The sequence below is a fragment of the Leguminivora glycinivorella genome, chromosome 2 (genome assembly GCF_023078275.1).
Source record: "Leguminivora glycinivorella isolate SPB_JAAS2020 chromosome 2, LegGlyc_1.1, whole genome shotgun sequence".
Lineage (NCBI taxonomy): Eukaryota > Metazoa > Arthropoda > Insecta > Lepidoptera > Tortricidae > Leguminivora > Leguminivora glycinivorella.
In genome coordinates, this window is record NC_062972.1 from 31,085,966 (window position 1) to 31,113,300 (window position 27,335).

The following is a 27,335-nucleotide window of genomic DNA, read 5'->3' on the forward strand; positions in this document are numbered from 1 at the left end:
AAAATAATTTGATTTGTTCCCTAGTTGTATTTTATTGTTAGTTATTAACCCCTGGAACGCCGTTGTCAAAGATTTGGTACTGAAATAATAACTTTCAGTTTGTTAGTTACAGTTTAACTTGTCTGGGACAGATCGGGAACAAGGCGTTTGAAGGGTTCACAGAATCTATACGGGCATTTGCACCACCCGCTTAATTTTAATTTAGAAGGATAGTGGGATGTCAACTGTCATATTCCATATAAAATGGTGGGTTAACCTAGGGTTAACCTTCCATTTTCGGTGGTGCAAGTGACTCTAATAGGACAAGTGTCAAGTGGATATTACTTGTGGGTTGTCACTATTGTGAAACAGGCCACTGTATTTATTTCCAGTGGGCTATTTCACCACATAATGTTAAAAACCTTCCTAACAGAGTACCTTAAAAAGAACCAACTTTTTTAGGCAATTAGAAATATACATACAATCACGCCTGTATCCCATAAAGCGGTAGGCAGAGCACATGAAACTACTAAAGCTTCAGTGCCACTCTTGGCAAGTAAGGGGTTGAAAGAAAATGAAACTGTGACATTGCAGTGACAGGTTGCCAGCCTCTCGCCTACGCCACAATTTAACCCATATCCCACAGTCGCCTTCTACGACACCCACAGGAAGAAAGGGGGTGGTGAAATTCTTAACCCGTCACCATACAGGGTATTAGAAATATGAGTACGATAAACGGGAATCACAGAAGATATTGCGTGGGATTGACCTTTAGTGCCTACCTTCTGTTTGTTTTATTCTAAACCAATTTAAAGGGCCTAAAATAACATCGTTACTCATGTTAAATATCTTGAGTAAAGTATTTTGTTTACTGCCTAATTGCTGATTTATTTCAAAACAATATTGTTTTTGATACAAATACAGCTTGGCCCTTACAAGTGTTTTGTTTACACTTTTCATAAGTACCTACAGTACCATCATCATCATCCTTCTTGCGTTATCCCGGCATTTGCCACAGCTCATGTGATCCTGGGGTCCGCTTTGAAAACTAATCCTAAGATTTAGCGTAGGCACCAGATTTTACGAAAGCGACTGCCATCTGACCTTCCAACCCCAAGGGTAACTAAACCTTATTGGGATTACCTATGTTTCTTCACGATGTTTTCCTTCACCGAAAAGCGACTGGCAAATTTCAAATGACATTTCGCACACAAGTTCTGAAAAACTCATTGGTATGAGCCGGGGTTCGAACCCGCGACCTCAGGATTGAAAACGCACGCGCTAGGTACCTACAGTACATGTGGAGATAATTTGCCGCACAGGTGTGCAAATTAGCACTTTACGTGCCTATGTTAAAAGGCTACAATTATGTACTGAAAAACGTTGGTGTGCAAATAGATAGTTTCCTAATTTTATACTATTTATTATCTTAGTAAACTGTAAGTATTATAAATGTGTGTACAACGCAAAGTTACGTTACGTTTTTTTATTATCATTAAGCATTACGAAATAAATTTAATGTATATTAATGACCCTTGACATAGAATTCTGATACTATACATGACGAAGCCTGCACTGTGACTACCTGATTTATTTTGTGTTTTTAATTTTGTTTGCCTATTTATTGAATAAAAAATTTCGTTATTTACCTACGTTACTTACATTACATTCATTGTATTGTTGAGAATGCAACAAAAATAGTACTAAGAGTTTTGAATGATTCACGGTTATTTTTGGTTTTTTGACTTACATTGACCGGGATATAGACCGTGATTACCTTTTTGGTTTTTGTCGAGCTCCCGATATTCCCAGGGTCTATATCCCGGTCAATATAAGTCTAATAAAAATAGTACTGTGGGTTTGCTAATTAATTTAAATTCTATCCATACTAATATTATAAATGGGAAAATGTGTCTGTTTGTTTGTCCGTCTTTCACGGCAAAACGGAGCGACGAATTGACGTGTTTTTTTTAAGTGGAGATAGTTGAAGTGATGGAGAGTGACATAGGCTACTTTTTGTCTTTTTCTAACGCAAACGAAGCCGCAGGAAAAAGCTAGTTATTTTTTGCTAACATTTCCGACTATGAATACATTATAATGTATTATAATGTACATGTTTTATGTAAAACGACGATGTCGACCTATAGGTCGACATCGTCGTTTTACATAAAACATGTCGAATATTTACTTTAAATTTTATTGCAACAATTGAGTTAAAAGAATTCAATTAAAAAAATGAAAGTACGAAAACTGAACGTTATTGCATTTACAGTGTTTTTTTTTTAATAGCCTATATTGTTTCCCACTGCTGGGCAAAGGCCAGGACAGTGTTTACTCTGGATATTTTTGTTCATTGACCTAAATAAACCGTAGTTTGATCGTTTCCAAAAATAACTGCAACCTATGGTTTGTGATAACTTATTTAAATGCAGTGAAATATAAATAGGTAAGTATTTTGTTATACCTTGTATTAAATCACAACAAATTTTAATACCACGTCGGTGGCAAACAGGTATACAGCCCGCCTGATGGAAAGCGGTCACCGTAACCTATGGACGCCTGCAACTCAAGGGGTGTCACATGCGCGTTGCCGACCTATTAGAAACTTGTACACTCCTTTTTTGGTTCTTCAAAAACTGTAGTTCATCGGGAATACCTCGGCAGGGGGCTCATTCCACAGCCGGAGCGTTCGTGGGAGGAACTAATAAATTACTTAATAGGTATAAAACCGTACATCCTAGTATGTAATTATTAAACCAAAGCTATCAAAATGTACATAAACCACAATTCATTCGTCATTTCAGACATGTGAATGATTCCCTATGTAAATAATGAATAACTTGATCAGGTTTTGATACTTCAAAAATGGACGAGAAAGAAGTATTTCATATATAAGAGTATTTCATAAAAAAATTAAGTCGATTTCCTACCCTGGCTGGATAGGCTGGTGAGGAAACTATGTAATTTGCAAGTGGTGTCGATTTCGAACATTGTCTGAAGTGTTTTAAATTATCGTAAATTCTTTAGGGCCACTTGCACCATCCGCTTAACTCAAGGTTAGTGGGCTGTCATGTCAACTGTCAAATTTCATATAAAATGGTGTGTTAACCTCGGGTTCTCGCTGGTGCAAGTGACGCTTAGAATTTCCTACTTTTCACAGTTTTACCAGGGGCGGCTCACTCCGCGATCCTTTCGCCGCGCTACAAGTACATGCCGGCGGCCGCGAGTTCGCGGCCCATTCAGTGGCGACGACCTTCGCGCGGCGCAGTAGAATTCAATGTCGTCTGCACGCGTGCGGTCCGTTTGTTAATGTAGGTAAGAATTTAGAATGGCGGCGTTTTGTGAACATCAAAGGAGTGAGCCTTCTGTACTTGTACTATTATATATTCTGTGGTTTTACTCTAACATAACAATAACTGTGTCTATCGCATTTTATTGTACTACTTGAGCACAGTATGATAAAGAGTACTATCGTACAGTATGGCCACTCCCGCTCCCCGCTGAAAGTGCCGCCCACCCCCTCTCGCGGTTACATCACAATTACTGCCTGTCAAAAACGCGAACAGTCGACTTGTCGTATCTCACTCATACAAGCATGGTACACGAGCTTAGAATGTGTGCTATACTTCGTTTCTTTTAAGATTAGAATTATCTGTCAAACGGGTAAACAAAGAAGCAGTGGTCGTAGACCTTCCTTCTTCGATTTCGGCCGATACCACTGATTTCTTGGAACTTATGTACATAGTATTATAAGTTATATAATTTGATCGCCAGTGTCCGAGATGTGTGATGATAAATAAGCAAATCAGCAAGCACCCTTTTCTCCACAAAAAAAACCTTCTGTGGCTGAGAGGATTATTTTCCTAGTTAATGGGTCCGATTCCGTTAATGGAGTTGCGTCGTAAATATTATCTTGGAAGCGGATAAATCTTGATTAGGCGACTTTATTTATCGTGGATAAACGGGATATTGCAACACGCTTAATGTATTGAATGTTGTTTTCGTTGGATGAGTTATTGGGCTCATTTTTAAGGATGAGGGTTGTGAGTAGGGAGGCTCTACAGCGGGGTGATCAGGCAGAAGTGACTTGTGTATGTTATCGTAGTTGCATATAATATAATAGGGTTCACTGGTGAAATCCGATAAATCGAGATAATTTGTCCTTGAAATAACAACATTGTGGAAATTGCACATAGTTCGAATTTGAAAAACCAGTTTGCTCAACTTATCGGGTTTCACCTCGAGGGTTTACTGGTGAAAACCGATAAGTGTACTTATGTGTGACTGCAGGGCTAAAATGGGCGGCTGTCTATCATTTGTCATCATGTCTATCACGTTCTAATAAGTATGTAAGTGAAAAAGTGACGCAGTATGATATAAAATATGACAAGAGACAAAAAACACGACCCTGATACGGCCACTGGTAGGTTTCGTAGAAAAATAGCTGCTGTGAAACTTTGATACCTTTATTTTCTTCATTTGATAAGAATACAAATTTTTAATTCAGTGACGGCCAGAGTATAAAAAAAACGGTTGTCTATTGTTTGCCCGACAGTCATTTAACATAATATTCATATGCCCGAATCTAACTTGCCTGAATTTCATTTGCCCGAATGATTTGTTTACCATAAAAATTGTATGACATACTGGTTGTTTATCCGAACATTACCTCCCATAATCATACAATGCCATACTATTTGTTAGCCATATTATTAAGTGCAATAATATGGTTTAATATAATATTCAAACGCCATAAGCAATTATTGCCATATTAATTGTTGCCCATATTATTACCTAACCTACTTTCTGATAGCAGTTTCATTTTCCAGGGGTCACAGTTCTAACCTAACCTAACCTACTTTCTGATAGCATTTTCATTTTCCAGGGAGTTACAGTTCTAACCTAACCTAACCTACTTTTCAAGCAGTTTCATTTTCCTGTGGGTCACAGTTCTAACCTAACCTACTTTCTAATAGCAGTTTCATTTTCCAGGGGGTCACAGTTCTAACCTAACCTAACCTACTTTCTGATAGCAGTTTTATTTTCCAGGGGGTCACAATTCTAACCTAACCTAACCTACTTTCTGATAGCAGATTCATTCTCTAGTACATCTAGTAGTGTCGTCTCTGTGATAATTACGCATTTCGATGATTCTGCCAAATCACATTATGGAAATTGACTTTTCTGGTCGCTAATTTAGATGACAAATGATGGTATGGAATGTGGTAATTACTGATTTCGATGATTCTGACAAATGACATTATGGAAACTGACTTCATGGGAAACAAAGTTTCTGGCACTTGATTAATATAGTAAACAATGATTATGGCATAAGATGTTATGAGAAACAATATTATGATTGTTGAATAGGGTGGCAAATAAAATTATGGCAAATGAAATTCTGGCAAATGGGGGTATCCCAAAAAAAAAACAGGTATTTTATATAAAAATATAAGGTACAGCGGGGCAAATCTCGACTGGGGGAACAATGTAACTGGTCCTTTTTTTCCATGTTTTACAATGTTTGCATTATTAAATAGTGTCCACCGATTATAAATGGTAGGCGTGTTAGATACCTACTTGCGGAACTCAAGACTTAGTACTGCATTAATGGAAATAATGGATCAGTTAAAATTGCGTCGAGATTTGCCCCGCTGTACCTTACTATACAGGTATCAACTACTAGTGTCCTATTAATCAGATTCCAGTGCAGGCATCATGTTTCATATGAATATCTTCTAATTTTCCTCCAACACCGACATGACCAGAGTGAAGAATGACATTCCGGTTTTTAAAAACTGAAAAAAAAAAACACAAAATTAAATTTTTGAAGAAACCCCGACATATTTAGTGGACCGATTTTCATAAAACATGGCTAAGAACACTCCCGACTACCTCAACTTTCAAACAAAAAAAAAACTAAATTGAAATCGGTTCATCAGTTATAAGCAGGGAGCTACGATGCCACAGACAGACACGCACACACAGACAGACAGACAGACAAACAGACAGATAAGGTCAAACTTGACGACCGGTCTGGCGCAGTCGGTAGTGACCCTGCCTGCTACGCCGCGGTCCCGGGTTCGAATTCGAATCCCAGTGAGGCCATTTATTTGCCATTTTATATATTATTATATAAATACAGAAAACATACATGACTCAGGAACAAATATCTGTGCTCATCACACAAATAAATGGCCTCACATGGCATGGAATAAATATATCGTTGTCTGAGTACCCACAACACAAGCCTTCTTGAGCTTACCGTGGGCCTCAGTCAATCTGTGTAAGAATGTCCTTCCCTTATTTATTTATTGTTTATTTTGCTTTCAGCATCGACTGTAACACGTGGGAGGAACTTGCATCGAACCGCAATGAGTGGAGAAGTATCGTCTCAAAAGGAAAAGAAACCCATGACAACACCTGGTTTCAGGGCTTAGCCGTAAAGCGTGCAAAAAGACACAACCGCGATACTGTCTCCTCGGCGATTGGATCTCAATTTAAATGTAAGAAATGCGGACGTTCATGTTGCTCCCGGATAGGTCTTTAAGCGCGCGGTTGTTTTATGCGATAAACGCTACGTTACTCGCAGTGCGATAGACGCAGATCATTTCAAGTTAGGTAATATAATTATAGACCATTGTTTTACGCGGTTAACGCAGCGGCAAGCGCAGCGTGAGACGCAATGCGTCAAACGCACATATAAAAATATTTTATCTTCATAGTTTATGTAAGGAGCACCCTTGTTTATTGCGTGAAACGTGTCCGTTCAACGCAAGCGGTTAGCGCGGTGTCCTGCCGTTTCGCCAAAAAACGTTTCGTCAAATTTCATTTCCCAATAATCATATCGCAATAGTTTCATTTCCCAAAGTATTGTTTGGCAAAGGTATGTTTCGCAATGAATTTGTTTGGTCAAATTATCATTTGGCACAATTTTACTTAGTCAAATTTTATTTAGACAAAACTTTATTTCGCAAACGTTTTTAATGGCAAAACTTATATCCCAAAAACATGTTTGGTCAAAATTTCACATCGCATATTTCGAAAATATTTAGGCATTTGCATTTTCATTTCTACGGGATTAATTTAATTTACCGAAGATTTTTTTGCCAAATTTAACTTAAAATTGTCAAATGATAATTTCAGTTTTATTCCCAAGGCTTCAGTTGGACAAGAAAAGTTTGCTCAACTTTATTTTTGTCAAATTAATTACTGGACAAAATTATTTTGTCAACTATTTTTTTGTCAAAAAATGTTTCTACAAATTACACCGTGCAAAACCACATTTGACAATAAATATTACAAGGCATAAATGTAATGTAATAATTTTATTAGTATTGTAACAGAAAACTCGTGTGCGACAGGGTCAGTTTAGGTGCGACGACGAGCGAAGCGAGGAGGAGCGTGTTAGGTGTAGTGAGCAAACTGGAAATGGCTTTTTAAAGTACTTAAAAATTTTATTAATAGAACATAATGGTCTTGATAAATTGAGGTTTCTTTTTAATAAAATGTAACCAGACATGTAAGTGAAAATGTCATCCTTGACATTTGCAGCAGGAGGAAAAAAAGTACGACATACAGATTATTTCACACAAATCTTGGAAACAAAGTATAAAATCAACAAACAAATTTCTAGTGCGCCATTTAATTACAATATATTGGGAAATGGAAATTTTGCCTAACAATACCTTTGACTAAATAATATTTGGTAAAATGAAATTTGACCAAGTAAATATTTTGGGAAACAAATACTTGCCAAAAAAAGTTTTGCTAAATGTCAATTTGCGATAAGTTGTTTTGCCAAACGTTTATTTGGGAAATGATAATTTGGGAATAATAGTTTGGGATGTGAAACTTTGGGAAACGTTTTTTGGCGAATCGTCAGTAAATCGGTTAGCGCTTCTGCATATTCGTGTTGTTTTGTGCGTCTACCCACATTTGATGGAGGAAGAATAAATCACTTAGCATTACATCTCAACTCGGTTAATTGTGACATTAATTAATTATTAATTTCATCATTATGGCAAACTTAAAGAAACGTAAAATTATGCCATTTTCAAAGGAGGGTTATGAACTCCTGATTGATTTAATTAGAGATCGACCGGTTTTCTATACATTACATTACAAAAATATCCAACATCGCAACCGAAAGTTGATGGAAATTAGCGAAATAATCGAGAAGTCTGGTGAGTTTCTTAACTTAACACGTTCACCTGCTTGAAAGACTCTTTAAAACTAAATTCCAAAAATACCTTCTCAAGTAATCGCTGCGGTAATCGCAAACAATTTTAAAATATCGCTGCGAACGGAGCGTCAAACGCATAAAACAATATTGCACTATGTAGCTCCCACGTAAAAAAAATGACAATGCGCTCGCAGCAGCGTTTAGCGCATGCGTTTGCCGTAAAGAAAAGGGTGCCTTGTTTTGGAACGCAGACGCGTTAGACGCATCCGTTGATCGCATTCGTCTGACGCTGCGATTTCCGCATAAAACAACCGCGCGCTTAGTGACGAGTGGAGTTGTCTCTCACATTCAGACGCTGTTTAAATCATCTGTCAAGATGTACGAGGCCTTATGATGATGATTGTTTATTTATTAAACTTATAACCACCCCGTCGTTTTTGCGTCGGGGGTTAAAAATGAATTAACCTTACCCAAGTGAAAGTAGGTGCAGACAAGGTGATGGTTCCAAATATGTAGATAGGCATACGTTGACTCAGCGCCATCTTGAAAATCTGCACGTGGACCTTGTGGGTCTTGTCGAAGATGTACCATCTCTCCGTCACTGCTGTCTCTAGCCTGGCGCACTGAAAATAGTACATTGTGCAACAAGGGGAGGAAGTTGAATATTACCAACTAGAGTAAGTTAAATTTTTTAAATTTTATTTAAAAAATTTAACTTACGATTTAAAGACTCGAGTTAGTAATATTCATACTCCCCGAGTTACACACAATGTTTTTCATCACACTCGCAATGTAAAAAAATATGTAAATAGATAGGCTGGCAACCTGTCACTGCAATGTCACACTTTCGTTTTCTATCGACCCCTTATTTGCCAAGAGTGGCACTGAAACTTGAGTAGTTTCATGTGCTCTGCCTACCCCTTCATGGGATACAGGCGTGATTGTATGTATGTATGTATGTATGTAAATAGATGTAAAAAAGTTAAGTATGGTACAAGAAATTTCATTATTCCCTTTGGAGAACTATTTTTCTATAACTCACGCTCTGCCTGCGTGCAATAGCATATTTAAAGTGCAGGTGTGATGAAATAGTACATTACGATACGAGTGCGGAAAAGAGAAAGTTCGAAACGAGGGACGACAAATTAAAACATGGCCGAAGGGAGTGTTTTAAATTGACTCGAGTTATGAATTCCCTTTTCACACGTGTATTGTACGTTTTTCAGTACAGATGATTCTCTAGAGTTTCATGCGGACAAAAAGCTTGAGACCTTGAAGACTATTTTTACTGAAAATAATTATAATTATTTCTATAGTAATAATATTAATAAAATAATTATGCCTTTTATCATCGTTTCCTCTCGTGTGATAAAATTGGAGAATACTCAAATGAAAAAGACTCACACAAGTTTTTTGGAGAAATCACTAAGCCTCTGCTTGACATGCCCCATGAGAAGCAATAGGTAATGAGTAATTTCTGAGAATCGGTTAAGTATTAGGCAATAGGCCCACTTGCATCAACCACTTAACTCAGGGTTAGTGAGCTGTCATCTGTCAAATTCCATATGAAATAGTGGGTAACCTCGGGATAACCCTCCATTTTCGTTGGTGCAAGTGGCCCTTAGTAAATTAATAATTATTTAAAACAAAATATTGTCTTCGGTTACGGCGATAGTTACTCATGAAATAAAACTATGGAAACGGATTAAATCGCGTATAATGAATTTATAATAAAAGCTGCTGTAAAGTGTTCGAAACGTTGGGATGAAATATAAATTCATTAAACGCGATTTAATCCGTTTCCATGGTTTTATTTAAAACAAAATTTAAATTTAGAAAAAACACCGACATTGTGGACCGATTTTCGTGAAACGTGGCTAAGAACACTCCCGACTAACTCAGCTTTTTAAACAAAAGAAAACTAAATCTAAATCGGTTCGTCCGTTCGGGAGCTACGATGCGACACCCACACACAGACACACACACACACAGACAGACAGATAGACAGACAAACAGACAGACACGTCAAACTTATAACACCCCGTCGTTTTTGCGACGAAGGTTAAAAAAATAGTTTAATAACAAATTATGTAGTTGTGTTAAAACAATCACAATATTTTGTATTGATTGTACCTATTATAATTTAAGATATTTATGTAAAAAAAAAACAGTTATATCCAGTACATTTATGTAAAGCTTTTGTATTACGAGAAAGTATTATTTATTACTCGTGACTTTTAATGACTGGATCATTACTGTATTTCAAATTATAAGGAACATTAATTGCATTAAAACTTTCGCCCAACTTTTTAATCAGGTGAGTAAAGACTTAAACAATTTCAAAAGTAAACTCAATACATGCCCTGTAGCCGAATGGCATTATCCTTTTTCAAAATATGGCTCTTAAGAAAATAGATAAAAGATAGAAGAACCGATGGCCGTTGGAGTTATAATTATGTCTGTAGTGCAAATTTAGGAATTTCAACTCAAAACTTGTCAAAATCGATGAAAACCGTGTGGATCCCCTTAATTTATGATTTTTTTTTAGACTTACCGTTAAAGGGTTATACATATTTATGCGCAATAATGTCCTTAGTAGCAATGTAAATATTGCAGAACATTCTCAAAATTTCTGATAGTTACTGAAAAAATTTATGAGAAAATGCTGATCCAAATTACGATCAAGAACATTTAATCAATCAATAATTCAAAATATTCTTTATCCAAATAGGCTCACGCACTTTTCAATTATCTTTAAGATGGTACAGTAGGGGTCAGTTCTCCATACAAATGCTCTCGACTATTTCCTCCTTGGTTTTTGAAGATAGAGCACTGGTTTTTTTTAACACAGATTATTATTATTTTTATCTGTGTCGGACCGTTTTGATTTTTATGATATTATTAAAGACGCTAGCCCATCAAAAATTTCCAAAAACGGCCTATTGACTATGACGCAAAAAAGGTGTGGTATAAAACACTTACTTCATTCTCAACCTGTTGTCCAAGCGTGCAAAACATAAGCACAACCATGATGAAGCAGAACTCGTGCACGTAGTATTTCATTGTGTCAGGAGACGTTTTATTCTGGAAAGGAATAGGTACTCAAGATAAGTTTGGAGACGGATACCGATCAAACAAAATGTAGAACCCGCTTAAAACGATTCTGAGGGGACCCAGTCAAAAAAGCGTATTATACGGGAAATCGTATTAAATGTGAAAAAATTGTGTTTCATCGTAAACTTTTAATATGGTTACTTTTTCTTGGAGCGATAATGCTTTTCTTCCTATTTTTGACATCACTGAACCAAAGATGGGACAAAGAATTCAGAAACTCAACACCGACACTCAACACCGCAGCAGTGATAATGAACGAAGTGTATGTAGGTAGGTACGTACTATCGCACTAACCGCTGAGTTAGGACGACAAATTACAAATTTATCTTTACGGGTGGCGGCGTCGCCAGAATCGCGTAATTAGTACAGTACAATTAGTTCCAATTTTTGTCACCCGTATAAATAAAGTTGTAAAGTAATGCAAGGTTTTAGATGGTGTATTAAGCGGGGACGCGAGTCGTATTAACCGTGAAAAAATGTCTGAAAACAAGTCTCAAATTGTAGGGACCGGCGTAAAATGGCGTAATATGCGGGAAATCGTATTAAACGTGATCGTTTTACCCGGGTTCTACTGTAGACCATTTGTCTGTACTTAGTTGTTAAGTAGTAATTTAAAAACCAGCTCGTACGAGTACTGATTTACGTTTAACAACCAACTAAAATGGCCATAAAATTTTGAATCTTTCGTTATTAAATTATATTTTGAACACTTTTAAATTCTTTACAAACTTGGGTATCATTTGATATTATACGTGTTTCATTATGTCCCGAGTCCCGACCACACGCGATATTTGACTATAGTGATAGTTATCCGATCAATATAGTATTTAACAATTTGAATATGCTTCTACAACTTTCTCTACCACAAGAGAGATTTAATTATCTGGTGAGCTAGTGTATTGTGACCTCTCATTTTGTAACAGATATTTTTATAATGTGAAAACTGAATGACTCTATGACAAATGCCACTATAGCAACGATCTTGATTCCCGTCTGCTAGGGTTAGGTAAAAGCTATTATTTCATCGAAGTTTGACAACCATAGAATTGCAAAGACGTGGCCTATGGTGGAGTGAGCTCGCCCAGAAGATGCCTGTTCACCCTAGATTTGAAGGTAGAATTAAATTTGCACGGCATACTCGTAATCTTTGCCAACTTATGTTGGACGGACGCTTATACGCTTTTATTCACTCGTGCGTTTGGAATTGCAGTACATTTCTTTGGCGCCCTTGTGCTTTGTAGGATATGTTTTTTGCGTGCCAAATGCAACTTGAGATATTGTCGGAATGAGAAATTTTGTCACTGGATTTTTATAATATATGGATTCTGTTGAGTGTTGAAATTTTACGCTAGCTAAATTGTCACATTTGAATGTAGATATTATTATAATTTACACATGAATTTAGATTTGGCGCCTGCCATGTTTTGTCATCATCATCATTGGCCACGACATCTTAGCAGATGATTGTTGCAGTGATTTTATTGTGTGGTGCCGGTACATCGTCTTTGGTGGCTTAGTAGTCCGATGGCAGCCCGACACCTTTTGCCACATCAGTCACAGGTGAAACGCGAGTCAAGAGGAGGAGGAGCTGATAGAAAAAAAAAGGTTTTGTAATGAAACTGTCTTGGACAGTAAGATTATAGTTTAGCTATTTTTTCAGTACAGATGGTGTTTTTTTTACGCACTAGTGCGAGAAGTGGTTCATTATATGCCAGGTCGAAACTTTGAAGGCTCATCTGTACTGAAAAACGTCGTACGATACACGTGCGAAAAGGAAATTCGTGACTTGTGTCGATTTAAAACACTCCCTTCGGTCGCGTTTTAATTTATCACCACTCGTTTCGCACTAGTATCGTAATGTACTATTTCAGTACAGAATTACAGATGGTGGTTTTTTACGAACTAGTGCGAGAAGTGTTTCATTTCTTGTCAAGTCGAAACTTCGGAAGGCCATATGTACTGAAAAAACTTCGTACGATACACGTGCGAAAAGGAAGTTCGAAACGAGTGGCGATAAATTAAAACAAGACCGAAGGGAGTGTTTTAAATCGACACGACACATTTTTACGCACCTGGATCGTAATGTAGGTACTATTTATATTCATTACTAATTTGTAAGAGAAATACTTTTACAGAAATTCAGACTAAGTAACTTTTAATTTTTTTACCAAGCATTAACGTCTGCAATTGATGCCCAGTGGGCTTATAATAAATTTAAAATTGAATGATTAGGTTGTTCTTAAACTCACACTGGGTTCAGCGCTCTGCCATCTGAGCCACCTAGCGAAACATTTCACCTTATACAATAGGTCAATGAGACCTGTAGCAATAATTTTCTACTCTTTAATTTATTTCAAACCAAGTTACTCTTGCATTTATGTATTGATAAGTATTAGAATATTTTTGTAACATGCTACAACATACCTACATATAATATAAACACGATATGAACCATAGCTATCCCCTTTTAGGGTTCCGTAGTCAACTAGGAACCCTTATAGTTTCGCCATGTCTGTCTGTCTGTCTGTCCGTCCGTCCGTCTGCGTATAATCTCAGTGACCGCTAGCACTAGAAAGCTGAAATTTGGTACCAATATGTATATCAATCACGCCGACAAAGTGGTAAAATAAAGAGTGGAAAAAAAATGTTTTGTTAGGGTACCCCCCCTACATGTAAAGTGGGGACTGATTTTTTTTCATTTGAACCCCAACGTGTGATATATTGTTGGATAGGTACATAAAAATGAATACGGGTTTACTACAATCGTTTTTTGATAATATTAATATTTACGGAAATAATCGCTCCTAAAGGAAAAAAAAAGTGTGTGTAACTTTTCCCCCTGTCCCCTCTAACTTTTGAACCATATGTTTAAAAAATATGAAAAAAATCACAGAAGTAGAACTTTATAATGACTTTCTAGGAAAATTGTTTTGAACTTGATAGGTTCAGTAGTTTTTGAAAAAAATACAGAAAACTACGGAACCCTACACTGAGCGTGGCCCGACACGCTCTTGGCCGGTTCTTTAACCTATATCGGCCGCGTCATCGCGACCCCCTTGACATTACGTTTCAATGAAAGCTGTTTACTCGCGGAGATGGAAATCTCAGAGAGCATGACTGTATACTATGACGAAGTTTTATCACTCTTTTTAAAACTCAAGTGGTCAAGTGAAATCTTAGATACAATTACCACGGCCTATAGGAGCTTGAGGTCCACTTTGACAACTAATCCCAAGATTTGGCGTAGGCACTAGTTTATTGAAACTACCTCTTTTCTTCCTTCATTCCTATTTTATCTTTTTTTATTATACTACGTCGGTGGCAAACAAGCAAACCGCCTAATGGAAAGCGGTTACCGTAACCTATGCGCCTGCAACTCAAGGATGTTACTTTCTTCGTCTTCAAATCAAGGGTGAACAGGCATCTTCTGGACGAGTTCAATCTATCGTAGGCCACGTCTTTGCCTTTGGCTATAGTCTGTTGCCAAGAGCACACAAGAGCAAGCCCATAAATAATAATACAATACCTAATAATTAAACAAAAAAACTTTACGAACTTACAGAGATGGCAATCTTGACTGAGCACACACAGACCAGCATAATGGCGTCGAGGATCAGGGCCAAGTAGAACGGGCGGCAGATCATGTTCAGTTTGTTGCTGAAGCTAAAAAAAGTGGTAAGAAAGGTTGTTTTCAAGATCCTACGGCTCCATGCTGATCAAGATTTCTAAGAAATACAAAAATACGCTTTGCTTCTTTTCTTATGCGCACTGCCAAGGAGTGGAATTCCTTGCCGGCGGCTATATTTCCGAGCTCATATAACCCGGCAACCTTCAAATCAAGAGTGAACAGGCATCTTCTGGGCGAGCTCACTCCATCGTAGGCCACGTCTTTGCCTTTGGCTAGTCTGTGGTCAAGAGTAAGCCCATTTATAATAAAAAAAAAATAGGCTCAAAAATAAAATTTTGAGAGTTGTTCTGAAAATTATAACTGAGCCTTTTGGTTCTGTTATATTTCGGCGACTTTGTATGGCGAAATTTGATCGGTGGTAACATATCGTAATTAAACAAAATGTATGGGTTATTAAGAACATATTATTTTTCCCCTCACTAGCTCGGAATCACGTGTTTTGTCCTTTAATGCCGGCGGATAAAAACGCATTTTATCCACACTGATGGATAAAGTAATTTAACCTTGAATATAGTCAAATTTTCTGCTTCAAAATTGATAAAAGTGGGTGAATTTAGTGATGAAGATGATTTACCATCTATGGAACTACTGGAAGCAGCGATAAACGCGTTTTTTGCGTTGTATTTTCCTCGCTATAGTGAGGGAAAAGTTTTGTGTTACACTCGGGTGCAAATCTATTTTACTTCTCATGTGTTGAAAGACTCGCCAAGTTCAGGATTCTATTCTCGAACCACTCGCTTCGCTAGTGGTTCAACTATAGAATCCTTTCACGTGCTCGTTTTTCAATTCCACACTCAGCATTAAAACACAACTTTGCACCCTTGTATAACAAATAACTATTTCTCCTACTTATAAAAAGTTCAAAAGAACTCGTGATAAATACACCAACTTAAAATTTCAAAAAACGTGGATTTTTTTTACATAAATATAAAGACTATCTGTACAACTCATACAGACGTTGTCTATGGCCGTCCGCTATATTTACACTTGTCTGTCAAATACAATCTTCTAAGGTCCGACCGAGATCTCGGTCTCGGTCTCGGTCTCGGCATTCTCGGCCGAAAATCGGGCCGAGATCTCGGTCTCGGTTCTCGGTCAAAATGGGCCGAGATTCTCGGCGAAACCGAGACTGTGATTTTGAATTTATTGCGCACTCGCGTCCGGTTTTTAGCTTTCCGTTGGTTACATCGCCCGTTTGGTATACCGATTTTAGTGATTTTGAAAGGGTTTTTATCGATATTGTATGCCAAAAACAAACAAATACCTAGTTATAATTCATAAAAGAGTAAAATTTTTACGACAACTTGATGTGTGTGGAAGACGACTAGACGACGACGACGCGAAAAATCAAATCAGCTAGGAATAACAATACCTACCTATATGATAGAAATGGCGAATTATGGACGAATATCGAACGAAATTCTAAGCTTTGTGGATGCCGTTTTGATTTTTTTAATAAGTATGGGCTTTCCATAATCATGTTTTTGATATACATAATATTTTGGAAATAATCGCTGTGAAAAAAAAAACTAGTTTGTCTCCCTTAACTTTGAATCATGTGCCTAAAAATACGTCAAAATCAAAGTAAAGCTTAGTTAATAAAAAAAACCTGGAAAACTACCCCTAGAAAACACGTTTCGTCAACCTGTTTTATGAGTTCTTGCAAAAAGTCACAAAAATTCAGGGTATTAAACGCGCGTGAAAACCTCTGAAATTGCATGCCTCTAAGGCTATAGCGACTGCTTACCATCAGGCGAACCGTATACTCGTACTAGTTTGTCACTGACATAGTCTATTTTGCTACGGTAGATAGGTAAGGGGTGCGGTAGGTTTGGGTAGTTACGGAACTAAACACTAAGCAGGGCCCGACATGCTCTTGGTTTCCTGATTAACAAGCGAATTTCGATTATGAAAACCTTTTTTTTGTAAAAATTGCATGTTTTTTCACTGTTTTATAAATTCTCGGTCTCGGTCTCGGTCTCGGCCGAGAATCAAATTGAATCTCGGTCTCGGTCTCGTTCTCGGCCGAGACAAAAATATCGTTTTCGGTCGGACCTTACAATCTTCATTGCTGTTTCATATAATTAACGCCGTGTCTTGCTTCGGCGACGGTCGCGCGACCGTCGCGCGACCGTAGCCGTCGCGTCTCATACTTCCATATCGATAAGGTTTGATTTCGTATGCGTCGCATCGATGTCGCGCGACCATCGCGCGACCGTCGCCCACGCAAGCCACGGCGTTATACTTACCTTACATGATGTCAGAAGTGGGATCCGAACCCACGCCCTCAATTACAATGAACATTTACTGTAAGTACCTATTTAATTAACATTATCATCAGCTTCAAATGTTATTTCATCGGTTATTCGCATCGCGAATGTAATCTGCTAGTCGTCGGTAACGAGCTTAATGATTATTTCACTGAAACTGAATATTAGTACACAATTTCGAATACACGGTTACAATTAGCTATCAAATGACTTCTGTTTCCACCGGCAATACTATTAATAGCTTATTTGATTGAATGTCAGTGACTTGATTTCTCAAAGTCGTTCTGCAGTTATAGTATGAATTTTCTGAGATGAACTTTTCGGTTTTGCCCTAATCTGTTAAACAAAGGCCTTTGTTTCTATTATTCGCGGTGGTTAGCTCCCGTTTCCACAGCACGTGCTAAAGTCTCAGTGTAGTTAAAAAGCAACTATTATGATAGCAATAAGGTTCAAATTTATTAAACAGTTTGCAGTGTGCAGGTAACTTTTTTTGAAGATGACAAAACGTGTTATCTCCGAAAGGGCTTTTTATGGATTTGAACCTTATTGCTATCATAATAGTTACTTTTTAACTACACTGAGACTATAACACGTGCCGTTTAAACGGGAGCTAACAGCAGCGAATAATAGAAACAAAGGCCTTTGTTTAACAGATTAGGGCAAAAGCGAAAAGTGCATCTCAGAAAATTCATACTATATGTAGTTCATTTAAAAAAAAATTAACTATCACGGAATTTTCATGACTTAGGTACAAAAGGGGAACTTGAGCCTTACCTATTATTGATAACCAAATGTTACATGTTTACTTTGAAAATGTTTTAATGTATTTTTTCGATTTGTTAGTACATACCTAAACACAATCAAATTTAAAATCACACATTTATTGTCATTAAAACCTTGGGTTCATTTTTGGCCTAATGTGTACTTTAATTTACCGTATTGGCTTTGCTTAGCATGCGAGGGTTTTCTAAAACATCTATTCCGTGATGTCATAATAGATAAGTCATACATAATTTACCGTTTAAGCTTGGTATAATGATCGACACACTGCGAAAATATAGCAGTGCTGTAAGCCTGCCACTTCTCATCCCTTTGACCGGTCATCTCCAGCACTAGTTCATCCAAGTTTAGCAGGATGAAGGTTATGATCCGCAGCTGTCTGACCGTCTGACCGACCAGCAGGATTATCGTCAGTTGGAAACCTGGGTAAGCTGCGAATCATTTTAATTATTAGTTCTCTGCAGAGGTTGAAATCACTGAGTAGCTTTTTATTGTACCTACTTATAAAGAACATATTGTAGATAACAATATTATTCAAAAGACTTGAAATTAAACAAATTTTGTAAGTGGAATTCAGAGACTGACTGAATTATAAGCTTTTATTTTGGCCGCCGTACAGCAGCCACCAAGTTGACAAAATTGTGAAATTACCAATTACTTAACTATATAAGACTGTGGCGACTAATGTAATTGTCTTTTAAATTGTTCTAATAAGGGTATTGTTAAATCGCATTATTACAAAAGGAAAATAATGGCCTACACTTACCTATGCAACACAAATATCCAGAGTAGGCGTTGAAAATATAAGTTACTATGTAAACGGTGAAATTTTGGAGACTCCAAGGCACCAACATTTCAAACCCTAAAAATATACAGTATGTTACACCTTAAAATAATATGTATTTGAGTTTTTATTTATAACCTTTACAATTTAATATTTTAAATCAATTGTTTCTCAGAAAAGTACCCAAGACTGAAATGCCTCCTATGTTTATTAAATTCTCAATGCAGACTCCAACCGCCGAGGGATTTGACCGAAATAAATTATGAGACACGTGAAAATAATTAAAACAAACGAGCTTACCCAAGAGTCTCAAATCGTCATCTTTCGTCGTAAGCATACTGTACACAGAATCGCTCAGATACAAAGTCGCGCACGCCCAAACGCTAAAAACGTAAGTTTTTAACAAAACCCGTGTTAGTTTAAGTAATTTCTCCTGGGAGTCGACCACCATCCCTTTCAACTCGTTCAGGCGGCCCGCGCGTTCTAATTTCAAAACATATTCAATCAACGGCATTTCCAACATGGCGTCTTTGAACCCCATCTCGTCGAGGAATTCTCTAAACTGCTTGCGGAAAACTAGACAGACGCAGAAGGAGATGAACATGATAAGACCAGTTGTCCAGATGCAGGCGCCTTGGATGCAGACGAGGAGGTCGGACATGTTGCCGACGACGAAGAACGTGGTGAAGACGATGGTCAAGAAGCCTATGATGACGTTGAAGATTTGTAAGGCGAGCCATAGTTTGGAGTCCCAGTTGTTTTTGGCGAAGATTGTTATCCCGGCGACTGAGAGGACGCGGTGGAAAGTTTTGATGGTTTCGTCCATGATGGTGGTTTAAATGACTGGAAAATGTTGTTTGTCTTGCCATTTTAGTAAGGACAGTCGTAGAGAAAAGTATTTACTTAATATAAATAGATTTAGATTCTTGAATGAATTCTATATACCTACTCGTATTAAGTGGGTATTAAGGTACAGCGACACAAATCTCGACTGGGGGGCAATTGTAACTAATCCATTTTTCCATTATTACACTATCAAGTTCACTTCCACGTGTATCCACTGAACACGCGTGTCATATTTAACCAGTGGACACTCTTAATTAATAATGCAAACATTGAAAAACATAGAAAAAAATGGACCAGTTGCATTTGTCCATTATAATGTAGATAGGTAACACTTATAAGAAATTATTTTTTATGACGATATTTAATTTCAAATCCTTTGTATTTTTAAATAGTTTCACTAAACTAAACAATTTTAAACAGCGTTTTAAAAATGTTATTGTTTTACTTTAAAAGGCTTCAGTATACTCTAAAAATAACAGCAAACAATTGACTTAAAAAACGGAGCAAAGTGTTTACAAAATAAACTTTTTTTGAATTATGTTCTAGAGTGTACTCGCCACCCCTCTCATTTAAGGGGTTGTTCTAAAAATTACAATGAGAAAATGTGTGAGAACGTGACAGTTGGTTAAACGGTTTGGTAGAAATCCAAACCTCAGCTATCTACAATAATACATGTTTTTATGAGTGTGATTATTTTTCTTTAGCAATGATTAAAAGATGCAAATATATTTTTATAATACCCTATATAAATAAAAATATTGAAATAATATAGTTTCGTCTGTTGCAAATCCGGCGCCTGTCATTGCGCAGTAGTACAGTCAAGTGCAAAAATACGTATCGATTTTATCCGCTCAAAAATATGTACCGAGACCTTATTCCGCCGACATAAAGTGCTATGGGACATAAGTTGTACGCACCCATATTTTTACACTTGACTGTACTATTTTTATTAACTTCGACGTTAACACGTTTTCGACATGGCACAGACGCAAGGATATAATATAAAAAAAAATCACTCGAAAATTGCTGAATACTCCATACAAATTATACCCCCCCCCCCCATTTCAGGGAAATGGGGAGTCAGAGAGACAACAAGTAGCCTATGTCACTGTCCTTTCAACTATCTCCACTCGATATCAATTCGTCGCTCCGTTTTGTCGTGAAAGACGGACAAACAAACAGACAACACACACTTTCCCAATTCTAATATTAGTATGGATTATTACGCGAAACCCAAAACCTCTAAATTGGTAGGCAGAGCAATAACAACTGAGCTTAGACGTCATGAAAAATTAACATTGAATAGCTAGTTTGCCTTTCTGACTACCAACTGCCATGACACAAAGTAGATTTTTAAATTGCTCGGGTGACACCTCTTTGATATATTTGATTTGATGTGACAAGAAACAGTCTGATATCTTCTCATTTGCTTTGACGTTCTTAGTACTTTTATTAAATATACAACCACAGTAATTTTGTTTCCATTAAACCTATTTCATTTCATGTTCATAATTATCAAAGTTTAAAATCAAAAGTCTGACAGGATACGACAAAAAAAGTCTAGTAGGTACTAGATTATTATTTATCGTATGGCATAGTTATATAGTTTCTCTACTTTTAAATGTTTAAAAAGTCAGACTGCAGATATTCGATTGCAGTCGTCGACAGGTCTTAAGATCTGCCAATTCTCCGCTAAATTTGGTGATGGGACACTCAAAGACAATGTGGTGTACTGTCTGATCCGGGTCGCCACATTGGCATTCCGATGACTTGCGCCACCCCCATTTACACCACAGTGATGCGCAGTTACCGACGCCTGTCCTAATTTGATTCAACCGACACCAAAGTCGTCGAGGTTCCTCAAATCCCACTGGCCGGATCCCAGCTTGTAGCTCATAAAAAGGTCCGTAGGCATAGACCTCGAGTCCCATTCTGCTGTCCATGCCTGTAATGTGTTATTTTGTGGGTCGAGCAAATGGTATTAGGTACTAGATAACCTAGGCCTACGCTATGGATATTGGCGCTGGTGTGGCTGAAGACCTCAAACGTTGCAAGTATGTTACTACGTAAACGTTGTAAGTGTGAAACCCTGGGGCCATGACAGCCTAGTACGCGTCGCCTCTATGAGGAGCTGTCTAAGCGCCTCATAGATGTTTCTGGTGACCAGAGCGCTGGCCAATAATATCGCTCAGGGGATCAGTATTGCTATCCAGAGGGGCAATGCGGCCAGCCGACACCTTACCTGAGGACGAAGACTTAAGTCAAATATTTTTTTTGCAAGATTTTAAATTATCTAATAAGAACTGGTTAATATGAAATAATTATTTTGCTCAAGTCTCTAAAATTTTTTGACTATGCGAAATAATGCATAAACATGCCATGTCACAAAAACGAACAAATTACATCTTGACATCGTTCTATTACAATTTAAAATACCAAATACCTACATTAAAATATTACAACAAGTAATATTCTAAAATATTGGAAACCTTTCGGTATTTTCGGGGCCGAAACAAGAAAAATATCAAACGATAATAATTATACCCCCAGGGATCGGCGGAGGGCTAATTAAAATACCCATATTCTTTTATCTTATATTAATAAAACAAAACCCTTATTAAAAACGTAAAGGAATCTCTGAATTTCCCTATTAAGTAAGCTACAGCAGAAAACGAAAAAAAAAACAATACGTTTTCTTTATTACATTTTTAAGGTTTTTCTAGACTATACTTGTGTTTAATAGTACATTGTGCAACAAGGGGAGGAAGTTGAATATTACTAACGAGAGTAAGTTAAATCGCGACGGCTTACCGGAGCGATTTAAAGACTCGAGTTAGTAATATTCATACTCCCCGAGTTACACACAATAATTTTTCATCACACTCACAATGTAAAAATATGTAAATAGATGTAAAAAAAAGTTAAGCACGGTACAAGAAATTTAATTATTCCCTTGGGAGAACGATTTTTCTATAACTCACGCTTCGCTTGCGTGAAATAGCACATTTAAGGTCGGTGTGATGAAAAAAATATTACTTACTCGTATCTAACGATACTGTACAAAAAAGTGCGTTGCGTAATATTTAGATTTAGGCTCCTACTAACCCTAAGTTAATTGTCATTTTCATCCATGTTTGTACTAACAAAATATGTGTCAGAGGTTAAACAAAATAATAATAATAGTAACCGCACATGCCAATATTGATACCCGATTAAGCGAAAGATTCCAATATTGATCCGCGAGTGTAGCGAGTGGTTCAAAAACTGGTATCTTGAACGTTGCAAGGGTTCAAAGTGAAACACACATTTTTCACGACAACAAAACGGGGAAAATATTAACTGCAGAACATTAAACTAAGTCAAGTTCGGCAATATAATAAAAAATTAAGATTCAAAATCATTAAACGTCAATTTTTGAAACCAGCTTTGGGCAACAAGTTAAAATTTGTATGAAATTACTGAATGTACCCCTAATTTCAAAAAGGGCGCTCTTTACTTGGAAGCAATGAAACCAACACTAACATTCACAAATAAAGCCAAAATTTATTAAAAATAAAGTTCAACACTTATATACAAACACGGTAAGAATTTCGTTAGCTAGTTTACGGCCGGTACAGCGACATCTAGCGAGACATTGGGTAAACTGTTTACTATGAGCCTACGGACGGACGCGAACATGCCGCCCACCAAGAACAACAGTTCTTAACATAAGTTAACATTACAATAAACTTAAATATAATAACGTTGTGACGTACATGAGTATTGCGTTCTATATATACACATGCATGCATTTGAATGCACGTACACAACAAAGCAAATTTAATTAGTTAATGGCAAAACACAAATTCTTGATGTGGGTCTTTTTATGAGATTATTTTTACATCTTAAGGTAACAACTCGCGTTACCTTGTCCAAACCTGGATGTGTTTCAACCACTTGACCGAGGAGCCATCTGGTAGGTGGCAAATCAGGCTCTTTTACCAGAACTACATCGCCTATCTTGGGTTCCGGAGTTTGTTGAGTCCACTTATGTCTTTGAAGGAACTGATTTAAGTATTCCTGGGACCAGCGCCGCCAGAAATCCTGCATCATGCGTTGACATAATTGCCATCTACGTAGTGGCGAAATTGGCACTTGATCATAACACTGATCCGGTGCTACAACCAGTGATTCTCCCACTAAAAAATGACCCGGTGTCAATGGAAGAGATTCTCCATTGTCATCAATGCGCCACAGCGGCCTTGAATTCATGCACGCCTCGATTTGAGATAGAACAGTACTTATCTCTTCGAATGTAAGTGTGGCATTCCCAATCACACGTTTCAGATGAAATTTACAGGACTTTATCCCTGCTTCCCAAAGACCCCCAAAGTTCGGAGCGTAAGGAGGTATAAAATGCCATTGGGTTCCGTTGGATGCCATCCAGTCAGCCAGCTCGGGAATCAAGCTTGACTTTTCCGCATTGAAGAGATATTGAAGTTCTTTCGCCGCACCCACGAAATTAGACCCATTATCACTGTAGAGGTCACTACAATAACCTCGCCTCGCGACAAACCTTTTAAAGGCAGCGAGAAACCCTGCAGTTGATAGTTCACTCACTGCTTCTATATGAACGGCTTTGGTGGCCATGCATACAAAAAGGCAAATATACCCTTTGTATGACTTGTTGCCTCTACCCTTGGAGACACGTATATTGATGGGCCCAGCATAATCTACCCCGCTGCGTAGAAATGGCCTTGTTACATTAACCCTGGGTGAGGGTAACTGCCCCATCAATTGGTTCCGAATGTTGGCTGCGTTACGAACACAAGGAATACATTTCCTTACGTGGTTTTTAACCAAGTTCTTAAGACCTGGTATACAGAACTTAGCCCTAATATAATTAACCATCAGAGGCGCTCCTCCATGTAAAGTTTTAACATGCGCATCTTGAAGAATAAGCGATGTCAACCACGCTGACTTCGGTAACAACATTGGGTGCTTTTGATCGTATGTCATGTCTGCACTCTGGAGCCGCCCACCAACACGGATTATTTCCAAATCGTCGAGAAAGGGAGTGAATGAGGTAAGTGGACTTTTCTTCTTTAGCCTACCTTTCTTAATTTCTTCGATTTCTTCCGAGTATGCTTGTTGCTGATTCTTTTTCACCATGATTGCTAAAGCTTCCTCTATTTCACTCTTCAAAAGGTAAGTATGACTTTTTCTTTTATTTTTCAGGAATCTTCTGCAGTATGCAACAACTCTCAACAACTTAGTGAGTGAAGAATACTTCGACCATAAAGGATCTTCACTGTCTGACGAGGTTATCACAGTTTCAAGGTGAGTATGTACTTTCCTTTCCTCTAGCCGAGTACTTACTGACTTTGAAGCTTTGTAATTGATCACGTCTTGTTTTAGCCAAGCCGGTCCGTTTAGCCAAAGTTCAAAGTTTCCTAACTCAGATGCAGAAATCCCTCTTGATGCAGAATCGGCTGGATTTTGCTCTGATCTCACGTGCGACCATTGACTCCGAGAAGTAGCTGTTAAGATCTCCGAGCATCTATTTCCTATAAAAGTCTTCCATCTGCTTGGATGACTGCTTAACCATGCCAGTACTACTTCAGAGTCTGTCCACGCGTGTATATTTGTTTTGTCTACTTCTAACACGTCAGAAACTTCAACCAACAGCTTTGCTAGTAAGACTGCTCCGCATAATTCCAACCGAGGAATCGAAATTTGTTTGATTGGTGAGACCTTTGTTTTGCATGATACCAAACTGACATGTATCAACCCTTCTGCGTCAATAACACGTAAATACACCACAGCGGCATATGCAGCGTTTGACGCGTCACTGAAACCATGCAGTTCAACTAAAGCTGCGTCAGCACTGTGATTTGTCCAACGTGGAAGTCTAAATTTGGTAAGTTGTGATAAGCTTTCCCTATAGCTTAACCATTCTTCCAGCAATGGGGAAGGCAGCTCTTGATCCCATTCGATACCCGCCAACCACAGCTTCTGAATGAACATTTTCGCTGTCACTATGCTAGGAGCTATCCACCCTAGAGGATCATATAGCTTCGCGATGTCTGATGTAACTTTTCTTTTAGTTACAGGTGCTGTTGGAGAAGGTAACTGGACCGTATAAGCAAATTGATCCCGACTTCGATCCCAGGTAAGTCCTAAGATTTTATTTACTTCTTCTTGCTTTATCTCTATCTTCTTATGCTCTTCTTTCCTTGCTATACTTTCTTGGATTTCTTCTAGCATAGCTTTGCTATTGCTTGACCATTTTTGAAGCTCAAAGCCTCCTTTGCTCAATATTGTCTTCATTTGGTGATAGATCTCTATTGCCTCTTGCTCGGACTCGCAACCTGACATCAGGTCGTCCATATAAAAATCCTTGCGTATTCTACTAGCTGCAAGCGGGAAGTCTGCACCCTCATCTAAGGCTACTTGAATCAATGTTTTGACAGCTAAGTATGGAGCTGATGAGACCCCAAACGTAACTCGATTTAACTTGTACTCTTTTACAGATTCCTTATTGTTTTCTCTCCACAAGATGCGTTGGTACTTAGTGTCCCTGTTGTCCACTAATACTTGCCTGTACATCTTGACGATGTCGGCAATGAAAACAATTGGATGCATCCGCCAACGCATGATTAAGTGCCTCAACTCTGGCTGCAATGTAGGGCCAACCATAAGGTCGTTGTTTAAGGACACCCCGTTTGTGCCCTTGCATGAAGCATCGAAGACAATGCGCACCTTAGTAGTTTCCCGTTCGTCCCGTACAACAGCATGGTAAGGTAAGTATAACCCCTTTTCTTTAGATTCTTGTTCTGTCAAAGGTTCCATGTGATTTAAGTCCCTATATTCATGGAACACCTTTGTGTATTCTGTTTCCAGACGCTCGTCGTTTTGAAGCCGCCTTTCCAGAGAGTGAAACCTACGCAACGCAATCTCTATGGACCCACCATCTACACAAGTCGGTTGCTGATCCCTGAACGGTAATCTAACAACGTATCTGCCCGCCTCATCTCGTGTAGTTGTTGCTTCATATATTTCCTCACATCTTTGTTCTTCAGGTGTCAAGATTCGTTGTTTGTTGCTAGGTTCTGACTCAAGTTCCCAAAAAGACCTCAGCAACTGATCCACCTGTGTGTGCAAGCTCACTAGCTTGCATGAGACGTTCGCCTGTAAACCTGTTTCTCCACATAAAATCCACCCCAATGACGTCTTTTGTGCCACTGTAGTCTCTTGGGGAGATTTGAATAAACCTGGTTGGATGATCCGTGCATAGACCTTTGCTCCTAACAGCATGTCTATTTTATTTGGCGTGTGATATTCAGGGTCTGCTAGCTCAACGGTTTGTAACTCAGGCCAGGATGTAATGGACACCTTTGCTGAGGGTTGATTAGATGTAACCTTGTCAACCACAAATGCCTACCTCAATGGAACTGTTGGTGTCAGACCGTGATGAAATCGTTATTTGAACGATAGACTTCAAAACTGTAATCAGCTGCCCTCGTAATCCTGTCACTGAAACCTTAGCTGGGGTTTGCTTTAACCCAAGCAACTGAACAGTAGCTGACGATACAAATGAAACTTCGGAACCCGGATCTATCAGGGCCCTTATTAGATGACTCTCCTCCTTCTCCCACGCTCTGGCTCTTACAACCGCGGTAGCCAATAACCCGTGCTGTGATACTTCAT

At 38.1% G+C, this 27,335-nt stretch overlaps 1 protein-coding gene across 1 annotated transcript; it reads right to left on the bottom strand.

The window, feature by feature from the left end:
- Positions 1-5,670: 5,670 nt before the first annotated feature.
- Positions 5,671-19,628, bottom strand: LOC125240652 (odorant receptor 13a-like). Its single transcript, XM_048148654.1, has 8 exons — positions 19,101-19,628; positions 18,783-18,878; positions 18,255-18,447; positions 14,839-14,941; positions 14,614-14,616; positions 11,147-11,248; positions 8,635-8,787; positions 5,671-5,777 (listed from the first exon to the last, which is right to left on the bottom strand). Exons 1-8 carry the CDS (start codon positions 19,624-19,626, stop codon positions 5,718-5,720), a joined length of 1,236 nt encoding a protein of 411 aa, XP_048004611.1. The 5' UTR covers positions 19,627-19,628; the 3' UTR covers positions 5,671-5,717.
- Between the last annotated feature and the right edge of the window lie 7,707 nt (positions 19,629-27,335).

Excerpts from the sequence above, each read along its gene's own strand:
- LOC125240652 (XM_048148654.1), bottom strand. The coding sequence starts at position 19,626 with ATGGACGAAACCATCAAAACTTTCCACCGCGTCCTCTCAGTCGCCGGG. Across the intron at positions 8,788-11,146 it reads GACAACAGGTTGAGAATGAA|TGCGCCAGGCTAGAGACAGC; the intron begins GTAAGTGTTTTA and ends TACTATTTTCAG. Across the intron at positions 5,778-8,634 it reads CTGCACCTACTTTCACTTGG|TTTTTAAAAACCGGAATGTC; the intron begins GTAAGGTTAATT and ends TTTTTTTTTCAG.